General features: G+C 40.6%; 1 protein-coding gene across 1 annotated transcript; it reads left to right on the top strand.

Moving 5' to 3' along the window:
* The first annotated feature begins 5,990 nt into the window (after positions 1-5,990).
* Positions 5,991-6,980, top strand: LOC129956741 (uncharacterized). Its single transcript, XM_056068679.1, has 2 exons — positions 5,991-6,297; positions 6,424-6,980. The coding sequence occupies exons 1-2, from the start codon at positions 5,991-5,993 to the stop codon at positions 6,978-6,980; spliced, it is 864 nt and encodes a 287-aa protein (XP_055924654.1).
* The last annotated feature ends 4,452 nt before the right edge of the window (positions 6,981-11,432 follow it).

The raw sequence follows: 11,432 nt of genomic DNA, 5'->3' as shown, positions 1-11,432 counted from the left end.
ATGTATTAGCTGTTGAATCTAATGTGCCTGTACCCATTTGAGTAGCGCCAAGCGTTATGGCGAGCGTGTGTATGGGAGTGATTGCTGTTGCGCCAAGTGAGTCTGACGACTTTGTGTTGCTGCGTCAAATGAGTCTGACGACTTTGTGTTGCTGCGTCAAATTAGTCTGACGACTTTGTGTTGCTGCGTCAAATGAGTCTGACGACTTTGTGTTGCTGCGTCAAATGAGTCTGACGACTTTGTGTTGCTGCGTCAAATGAGTCCGACGACTTTGGGTTGCTGTGGGTAGATGGCGCCACAACAACTGTACGAAGGTTGAAGGTTCATCGTCCGAGGTCACCAATGTAGCGGATTGAATTAAGCTAGGATAAGACCTGGGATCTTGGGGTTTGCAGCCGAGTATCAAGACCATAAGACAAAAGCAATTGCCCGTGTTTCGCAACTGTTAACTGGCTTATAAGCTCTTCACCACAACATTAATTAATATGATGAGAGACGATGGAACACACATCTCTTCCCAGCTGCTCGCCGCTCTACGCGCTGTTTTAACAACCAAACTCTTTCCATCTAGATGGCGCAACGGTAGTATACGCAGATACCACCGGACGTTGCAATGCTTTAACATTCAACAAAATTGCATTCTTTTACAAATCAACATTAATATAAAATTCACAATAATAAATGCAACGTTTCTCAAATGACGTAATAAGTTTAATAAAATATATGATATATGCACTAGATTACGAGTAAATAATATTTAAGGTTCAAGAGGCAATATACAATGTTTAGAAATTCGATGTTTGAAATCTTATCTCTGTTACGAGCACCAAATACACAGCTTTTGTGACGAAACACACAAATATCGCCGCATAAATTTTTTTAGGGTGTACCTTTCCGTTGGTGCTTACATTTAATTGTGAATGGCCTACAAAAGTCAACTCCAGAAATGACAAATGGAAAGTTTAGACTTACATCGCTCTTTTGGTAGGTAATCCATTAGCTGGTCACACATTACTGGTTTAGCTATAAAACACGTCACACACTCGTGGACTATCTTTCTACAATCAGCTCTGCTATTAATCGGCCAAAATCTTTGCTTTATAATAAACAATAATGTTCGAGGTCCTATATGCAAATGCGTGATGTGATAACAAGTAATTAATTACCAATCTCATCAACCGAGGATTGCCTGGTAAATGTATCGGAAACTTTTTGTCAAAGCTCATATTACTATTGGAGATAATCCTCCACCAATTCTCAATATATATGCTTTATCAATAAAGGGATGTAAAATTTTTACATGACTTTGTCTTGAGACTTCATCTGAACATCTTAAATCTTTCATCTCTTTGGCAAACTCACTTTGTTGGACTAAACTTACCAATGAAAGTTCGGCTGCTTTCAGCTTATTAGGGGATAAAAACTCTTGATTTGTCATCTTTCTTTCTACAATTTTCGATGAAGGGATATACATAGCTCAATATTAGAATAAGTTTACTATAACTATTCTGTTTACTATTCGGAATAATTCTATCAGAGGAGGATTCATCGCGTTGGTTTCTCTTTTTCTTTCTCATTCTCTTCGAGCAGATGTTCATAATTCTTTTGCGTTATGTTGCAATCGGGCAAAAGTTGATTAGTTACTGCGAACACGGAAGTTAAACTGTTTGTGTGTGTGTGTTCCAGCGCGGTTCGAAATAATAAATTTCTCCGTTAGCAATCTGTCCGAAGCAACTTTTCAGTTCGATAAATGGTCGGGTTGTTTCGGTATGTTTACCAGCGATCTTTTTACACAATTAATTCTAGCACCACTGTCGATCAACGTTTTAATCGGTGCTTCATTAATAACAAGATTATCGAATTCGAAATTTTGAATACATTCCCCTTCAGAAAACGTTTTCTTCTGCGCCCTTATTTGATGTATGTCTAATGATTCTGCAGCATTTTCTCGCTGTTTTACTTCGTTTCATTTAAAGTGTTTATCGCAAAATTTTACGAAATGGAAAGTCTGTTCGCAAGAAACAAACGGATTTTTTTCTTTCGGAATGCCTAAAGTTACCTTTATGATTAGGTTCAGGATAGTTCGGTTACTGACGATTTATTTGCCAACTTGCAGGCCTGAATATGGCACTTTCGTTTCATGTAACGATTCTTCTTTAGAAGCAAAATATAGGTATCTGATTCGGGATCATGTCGAGTCTCTGAAAAGGTAGATGCATCGTCCAATTTTCGTTTTTTAAAATATCCCATATTGGATTCTGAGGCGTCTTTCCTAACAAAGAACCCACTGGTGTAAGTTGTTGGATTTTTCCGAACTTCTTGCCGATAACGTACCATGTCTTTGATAAATTGCTCGATGCACAGGGGAGTCGAGAGCATCTGTCGTCACTCTTCTCAACACATAACAACAACGGGGCTTTCCTCTTGTGAGCCACAAACTTTCTAATGCGATGTTTGTGAGCAAAACCTTCCTGAAATTGCTTCAGGAAAAGTTTTGCAGTGTCGGGAAATTCTGACATGATGAGCTTGTAGGCCAACACGATTGGCACGTAATGGGACATCAGTGTCTTTGGAGGAATTTTCAATCCCACGGTCGACAAAACTTCCTTTTCTTGAACGGCCAGGTATTTCATAATGTTCTGGTACGCGTAAGGATTGAACTTACGAAGAAACACACCAATATCCACATGTTTCAACCTTCTCCAATCAAAATGGACAAGGGAGGCAAAAATTTATTGAGTTGTAGTTGGAAAAACATGGTTGAAAGAGTAGATCGCAGTTACTGGATACAGTTAGCCAAATGTATGAAGCCTGCAGAAAGACAAATCCTATTATAGGGACACATGAAGGAAAAAACTTTTTTTCAATTGATCTTTTTGTCTGTTTGATGTTTGACGTTGTTTACACTTTGGTGATGACTTGTTCCAATTTTAGATTTTTTTCTTTTCCATTCATTTTTTTTTCAATTTTGGTACCATGGCTCTTGTGCCAATAAAATCCAAAAAATCAAAATCCAATCTTTCCAATTTTGGATTTTTTTGCTTTTGCATTCATCTCTTTTCAATTTTGGATTGCTGCATTGTTTGCATCTCTTTTAAATTTTTTCACTGGCAAAACTTTCGCACACAAAACTCTCTGCTGGTTAACAAGACGTAAAATCACGCTTCCAAACTTGGCCAATAGTTTGATCCAAAAAAATGAGAGAGCGTTTGATGTAATGCTCTTCATTGTATCAAACTCTTTCCCATTTTTCTGGGGGACTTCCGTCAAATCCCAAGCACTTAGAAGGGTGGCATACCCTTATGCATTCGGAACAGTCTGTAAACTTCTTCTTCCACGTTCTCTTTGTCCCCCAGAAAGACAATCCTTTCTTCCCCTAGGAACATAAATGTTGCCATGTCAAATGACTCAATACTCACATCCCAACTATCGGGATTTTTCAAGATGTTGCTGTAAAAGGTTCCTTGCAAAAACTTTTCCAAAGAATTTAGCTCAACTCTGAATTCTCAGCCCATGCTATCTTCCAATGCAAATCCGGTCAATGGGTACACCGTGCAGTTTGTTTCCACGTCTTCGTACGTGACAGCACCTCAAGATTCTTTCGTCGGCACTACCACCAAAGTCTCGTCGGGATCCAAGTGGGACTCAAAGCTAAGCGGCGAATACGCCAATTGCCATCTTTCATCATCCATTCTGCAAGAGCGAGATATTGTACACTGTCAAGACTCATGCTCAAAGGGTGTGAAAAGGAGATATGAAGTGATGCTTCAGCTTCAATTTCACGATATGCTTATCCGGGCTCCCGTCCTTGGAATAGGACTATCCCCTTAATGACGAAAGACTGATTGAATAGACATGACTTTTGAGTAAAATGGCATGAACTGTGATAGTTCTTGATGGGACAATGGAAGGAGAAAAACTGGACTTGATCATCTTCTAGAAAGTTGTGTGAGGCAGGTGAAGGAGAGAGGGAGTGATGTCAAGGGAGTAGGAGAGGGTTTTCGGGTGAAGGTGCAGGATAAGCAATTGTTCGATAAAAGCCAATCAGGATGCTGGGTTACTGCAGTGAAATGAATTTTGTTTTGTAGGAAACTTAGCCCATGAGAGCGTTGAGGGTTATGAGCTTTTTCTCTTCTTTATTTTCAGTTTCCTTTGCAAATTTGGCAGATTCAATTAATTTTGGAAATTCTTTGAGTAGTTCTTTTAGGATTTCCAAAGTTTCTAGGATGGAGGGGAAATCTTCAAAAGGAGTCAAATTTGTGGTCACGTTCTGTTTTCGAGGTGGGAGGAACGGGCTGGGGGAATTGATTTCTCTGTTGTTTTCTTGCTATCTCAGCGTAGGAGGGTCTTCCATTAATCGTTGTTAATTGAGGGAATTTAGTGCAACCTTTCCATGCAGCTGTGAGACCGGTTTCGTTGCAATTTACGCAGACTGCGTCTTGGATTTTTCTGTCATATTACAGCTCCTGGTTTGTTGTGTACTACCATACTTGATACATTTAGATGCTAATCTGCAGTTCCTGGCTGAATGATGGAATCCTGCTCAGTTGTAGCAGATGGTTGCTGTTATTTTGCTTCTGTAGCTTTCAATTTTGATTCTTAGATGGATGAGAGTTTTTTTGTTATATATATTAAGAGCACTTCTTGAGTTTTTGATTTCGAGCAGGAAAATTGGGTACAGGGTTTTCAGTTTGTATTTTTGAGTTGAGATATCCTGATTATATTATAGTTTCTTTTTTCCAGTTCTTTGGCAATATCTGCTTTCTCTGTGTCTCCGGGGAGTCCTTTCATAATAACTTTTAGTGGCCTGTCTTCGTAACTTTCCGATAAGATGAATTCTTCTTTTTTCTCAGTTAGTAGTTCGATTATCTTTCTTCTTTCGTCTTCTTTAGCTGGGTGAATGGCAATCATATTTTTTACAGGTTTATTTTCTGTCTGGGGGTAGTTTTTGTGGATTTTTTTTTGCAGAGTGATGTTATAGTTACTTGATAATTTAAGGTTGATAGGAGCAGGTCTATTGTTGTGTTTCTCTTGATTTTGATTCGGTATTTCAAATCTGTTTGAGGTGTCCATGATTTCTATTCTTTCTTCTGTTTTCCTGATTTTTGCTGCTTTTTTCGGATTTACGAGTTAGAAATTATCAATGTTAGTTAGTATCATTTATCGTGCGGTTTTCTTGGGATGAGTTGTCAATATCCATTTTTTGAAATTCTGGTTGAGCTAGGTCTATCTCAAAATTAGAGTAATTATCATCAATTTTTTTGGCTAGGTTGACTCTGTCTCCCCAGCCCCTCAGGGGCTCACCTACTATAGGTGAGTACGGGTGTCCCAATCCCGAGGTACCCAGGGATCTTTACTCCCTTCATGTTCAAACTCCCCTACGTCTTCTGCTTTCTGCTGTTTTTTCCTTCCCTCGACGGCAAGCGAGGGAGCTCTCCATGAGAAGCTGTCGCCGCTCTGTTTGCTTCTTGCTTCTCATGGACAGCCAAAACCCCATGTGTTTGCCGTGCGTGGCGACCCATTAGAAAGACGGGTGGTGCACTGTGGTCCCCTGTGCATCAATCGGCTGGTAGCTAGTCACCTGAGTGGCTAGTCTGCTAGGGATCAAGCGAAGGGGTTACTCCTTGGGCTTGGCGTTAAGGGTGGTCACTGTCCCCGGGGGTAACTCCGAGCGTATAGGTACCGATTAGCACTAGGGTGGATGCCGAGGCTGGGCATGACCAGAGCCGGTAATTGCCTTCCCTTGTTGGGCTCCGTGGTGGGCGGTGCCGTCGGACCCGAATCTTTTCTAATATCGTATGGGCTCCTCCAAACGTGGTCCCTTCAGTGGGCGTAAAGTACATAAAACTTTTACTAATGTTGATCATTTTGACAAATTTTTTGTAATTAAACGAAAATCAGAAAAACAAGATACTTTTAACTCCGTTTCACCTTTTTTAGTTCAGAAAGCCGTCTCTGCTACCGTCGGTGAGGTGCAGTCTATTAAAAAAATGCGTTCTGGTGACTTATTAATTGAAGTCGATTCTAAAAAACAATCACAGCAAATCATGAAACTGAAAGCTCTAGCTTCTATACCCATTTCTGTTAGTCCACACACATCCTTAAACTTCTCCAAAGGTGTAATAATTTGCGGAGAATTATTTAATGTCTCTCTGGAAGAAATAACTTCAGAATTGAAACCTCAAGGAGTGACTCATGTACGCCAGATTGCCATTCGGCGGGATGGTCAACTCCTTCCAACAAAACATTATGTGCTCACCTTCCATAGCCCCAAGCTACCTGAATTTATATATGCCGGTTATATTAAGTTACCTGTGCGGCATTATATACCAAATCCATTGAGGTGTTTCCAATGCCAGCGCTTTGGCCACTCGAAGATTAATTGCCGCGGGACACTCACTTGTGCCCGCTGTGCTGATAAAGGGCATGATAGCCAGCAGTGCTCCGCAACAGAAAAGTGCGTAAACTGTGGTGGCGATCATCCCTCTTATTCTCGAAATTGCTCCCGCTGGAAACTGGAAAAAGAAGTCACTATTATCAAAATAAAAGAAAACATAACATACCCAGAAGCTAGACGTAGAGTTCAAATTCAGACACCTACGCCAGGCATTAGCTATGCCTCCGTTGTCCAAAAACCTTTTTGTACAAATTGTTCCTGTGAAAACTGCATAAAGCAAACTCCAAAACCAAAACTACCTGTAAAAACATCAGAATCTGACTCTGATAATTCAATTCAAAGTATTTCAGAATCTCCTAAACCGGATCTATCAGCATCTAAAAAAACTCGTAAGAAAGAACCTCAGTCCTCACTGACATTGAAACTTGCTAAACGTGGCATATCACATAAAGATCTTTCTGTTAGGTTACAAAAATCTACTTCTTGGAATTCCGTCGCTTTGGGATTAGCAAGAGATGGTGTAGCCCATAAGGATTTGACGTCTATCTTTGGATTATCCCTGATACCCACCAACTATCCCTGATTTTAAGCTCCATCCGTCTGAGGATGAAGATGCACTATCTATGAGTTGCGAAGATCAGGCAACTCCTACAGCTGCTCACTCACACTCCCCATCTAAATCTCTCTCTTAATGGGTACCTTCGTTTCTTGGAATTGTCGCGGCATTCGTTCCAAACTTCATGACATGAAATCAATTATTAACAAATTTCATCCTATCTGTTTCGGTGTTCAAGAAACCTTCTTGACACCCAACATTCCCATCAAGTTACGCGGATATATCTGTGTTCGGAAAGATACAGACACTGGATCTCAAGGTTCTGGAGGTGTCTGTATTTTCACCTCAAATTTTTATCCGAGCACTCCTCTTATTTTACATACATCTCTTCAGGCTGTGGCTGTGCAGGTCCATATACGATCTTTGGTCACAGTCTGTTGTATTTATCTTCCGCCACACGGTGTCATCCGTCAGCAAGACCTGGACAATCTAGTAGACCAACTTCCGTCACCCTTCATTTTATTTGGCGACTTCAATGGACATAGTATTCTATGAGCTCGGATAGTACAAACTCTCGAGGGCAGCAGATTGAACAGTTTATTGCTAATAACTGTCTCTGTCTGCTCAATAATGACGAGAAAACGTACTTCCATACGCCCACACGTAGCTTCCACTGTCTTGACCTAGCCATATGCACTCCTGAACTGCTACCGTTGATGAATTTGAGAATTGAACATGATCTGCACAATAGCGATCACTTTCCCCTAATAATCTCCCACGCTGATGGTCGGGGTGCGACTATTTGTCCTCCGCGTTTTCTGTTTCAGCGGGCAGATTGGACTACATTCTCCCAACTAGCAGTTATCAATGAGGCTATGGTCAGTGATGCAGATATTTCAAAATCAGTACAAAATGTCATTGATACAATAATGAACGCCGCGAACACCGCCATTCCAAAAACATCCCCACGTCTAAGAAAATTCCGTAGGCCGTGGTGGAATGAAGCTTGTCGCGACAGTCATAAGAACCAAAAGAAACTCTGGAATCTGTTTAGAAGGTACCCTACGACTGAGAATTTGATCGCTTTTAAAAGATCCAAAGCGCTAGCTCGCCGCATTCGGCGTCGTAGTAAGAGAGAATCGTGGATTAAATTTGTTTCATCCATCACATCCTCTACTTCGAGTAAACTTTTATGGAAAAAGGTTAAGGCTGCTAATGGGATCTATAATGAAACTTCTATTCCTGTTATAAAAACCGGTAATATGATGTATTCAAGCCCATTAGACGTTGTTAACATTCTCGGCCAAGCGTTTGCACAAGTTTCCGAAACGGATTCTTACAGCCCTGAATTTCTGGCAATTAAGAATCGCGCGGAACGGTTGCCTTTGCGCTTCAATGCCCGAAGTACTCTTCCATATAACTGTGAATTCAGGATGATTGAATTGGAAATGGCCTTGTCTCAAGTTCATGATACCAGTTCCGGGCCAGATGGGATCCCATATAATATGCTCCGCCATTTGAATGCAACTTCCCTTTCGAATCTGTTGTTATTATTTAACAGAATATGGATTGAACAGAAGTACCCTTCACAATGGCGCGAAGCTATTGTGATCCCAATATTAAAACCTGGCAAGGAAGCATCAATTCCTCTGAACTATAGACCGATTGCTCTTACAAATTGCCTCTGTAAGACCTTCGAGCGCATGGTCAATGCTCGTCTAATTTTCGAATTAGAGAAACAAGGATGCCTCTCCCCGTTGCAGAGTGGTTTCCGGAGAGGTCGGTCTACTTTTGACAACCTCGTTTTACTGGAAACCCAAATACGCAATGCCTTTGTGAGGAGGAACCACCTAGTTTCCATATTTTTCGACATTGAGAAGGCATACGACCGTACATGGCGCTACGGCATACTTTCAACACTTTTTAATCTAGGTTTTAGGGGTAACTTGCCCACATTTTTACAAAACTTTTTATCAAGACGTACTTTTCGTGTTCGAATTGGCAACTTTTACTCTAATCATTTTATTCAAGCTGAGGGAGTTCCACAAGGAAGTGTCCTCAGTGTCACACTGTTTATTATTCATCTGAGCCAGATTTTAAATCATTTGCCTCCATCTATTAATGGAACTCTTTATGTCGACGATCTGCAGATCTCATGCCAAGGTAGTAACATGGCACTAATAGAGCGACAATTGCAAAACGCAGTAAATGGAGTGGTAGCTTGGTGCAATAACAATGGCCACACTATCTCCCCAGAGAAAAGCAGCTGCATTCACTTTTGTCGGAAAAGAAACATTCACCAGGATCCTTGTATTCGGGTTAAGAATATTCAAATTCCTGTGGTGAATGAAGTACGGTTTTTGGGAGTGATTCTCGATCGGAAACTCACCTTCCTTCCGCATATATTATATTTGCGGAAGAAGTGTGAGAAATCATTAAATATTCTAAAAGTTCTCTCAAAAACATCTTGGGGTGCCGATCGAACCTTCCTTCTCCGTATTTATCAGGCAATCATTCTCTCCCGGATAGATTATGGATGTATGGTATATGGTTCCGCCCGCTCATCTGTTTTGAGGCGATTGGATACCGTCCATCATTCAGCATTGCGCATTTGCTCTGGTGCGTTCCGGACATCTCCAGTTGAAAGCCTATATATTATATGTCACCAACTACCCCTTTCTTTAAGGCGACAGAAATTGTCTGCCACATTTTATTTCCGAACTAAATCTGTTCCGAAACATCCTTTGAGCCAAATGTCATTGCCAGTAGGTCTTCGTCGACTTTATAATGCCCGCCCTTCTCACATCCTTCCATTTTGCGAGAGAGCCAAATTGCTCCTTCATGACTCGGACTTGAACACGATTCGTGTTAAAGCTGTTGATGTCTATAGTATCCCACCCTGGGATATCCCACAGTTTTCTTACTTGAATCCTTTCATTGGATTCGATAAATTCTCAACTGCTCCTGTGGTTTTCCAACAGTATTTTTTCTACCATCGCAATCAGTACTCTTCCTTTCATCCAATTTTCACGGATGGCTCGAAATCAGATGGCCATGTCGGCTGTGGCATAATACTTCCATCTGATACACTGAGCCACCATCTTCATAATTTTTGCTCTGTTTTTACTGCTGAGTTGGTGGCAATTTTCTGTGCTCTGCAGAAAATTTCACCCTCTACTCAGCGTAAATTTATTATCTACACCGACAGTATGAGTGCTTTGGAGACACTTTCGCATTACGACAATCGGACACATCCGATTGCTATTAAAATTTTGTTTACTTTGCGATTGCTGCAGAATGATGGGTTTCAAATCATTTTCTGTTGGATTCCGAGTCATGTTGGCATCTTGGGAGATGAGAGGGCAGACTTGGCTGCTAAATCTGCATCGACCTCTTTGTGCATGGCTCTTCCCTTTTGTGATGTCAAAAGGTCCGTTGTTCATCACTTCTCTTCTACCTGGCAAAAGTTATGGGATCTGCAGATCGGAAATAAATTGCATTCTGTTAAAACGGGCATTGCTTCGTGGCCTGTTCATCCTATACGTGAGATGGATGTTAAATTGACTCGTCTCCGTATAGGGCATACGCGCTTCACCCATAAACATCTCATATTTGGAGAAAATGCGCCTATGTGCAACAGTTGCAAAGTTTCTTTTACTGTTCATCATGTGTTAATTGAATGTCCTATTTTTAATTCTTATCGTGCACGTTTTTTTACTTCGGCATCTTTAACATTACAAGACCTGGTGGGTGAAAAATACCACCCAAATATTTTTAATTTTTTAAAAGCTATTAGTTTTTTCACTTGTATTTAGCATCTTTTTACTCCTTTACTGCTATAAAAGATTAAACGAATTACTTCTCTGTTTTGTTTTCTTATGAATCATAGTTTCGACTCTATTTGTATATGTTTCATCTTTTTGCATATGTTTTTATCTTTACACCGCTGATCTCGTTTTTTTAATAAATGAATGTTTTATAAACCTTTTTTATAATTCTACCATTAGATTGGCGCAGCATGGCCAAGCATGGCTCTTGCGCCAGAAAACTCAATCAATCAATCAATCTGTCTCCCCAGTTGTCTTGTTTTGTAGATGGTTGGGTTGGGACATCTGTAGTGGGAATCTGTCTTGTTTTAGTGTTCTTTTTGTCCTGGGATGTTTCTTTGTGGGTGAAACTACATTAAGAACTTATGCTTGGTCTGTAGGGGTAAAATTCCGTTTTATTGTATGGCCTGGGAGATGCAACAGAACTTGACCTGCTGTCTAATCCCGCTGGCTCTCTATGGCTGTATGAGTAGTTGGATCCCCTCTGGAAAGTAGCTTCATTATTCTTAAATCCAACAATGTGGGCTCATTTTACCGTTTGATTGGCGCAGTATAACCAAATATGGTTCTTGTGCCATAAAACAACAAACAAACAAACCAACAATGTGGACTTTCGGTTTAGACATGACTGTGCTACGCAAGCATCATGACT

The sequence above is a fragment of the Argiope bruennichi genome, chromosome 11 (genome assembly GCF_947563725.1).
Source record: "Argiope bruennichi chromosome 11, qqArgBrue1.1, whole genome shotgun sequence".
NCBI lineage: Eukaryota > Metazoa > Arthropoda > Arachnida > Araneae > Araneidae > Argiope > Argiope bruennichi.
This window is presented reverse-complemented; position numbering and strand designations above follow the sequence as displayed.

What these genes read in the sequence shown, in the direction of transcription:
- LOC129956741 (XM_056068679.1), top strand. Translation starts at nt 5,991, where the DNA reads ATGCGTTCTGGTGACTTATTAATTGAAGTCGATTCTAAAAAACAATCA. An exon ending in ACCTGAATTTATATATGCCG is followed by an intron (nt 6,298 to 6,423) that starts GTTATATTAAGT and finishes GTGCTGATAAAG; the next exon opens with GGCATGATAGCCAGCAGTGC.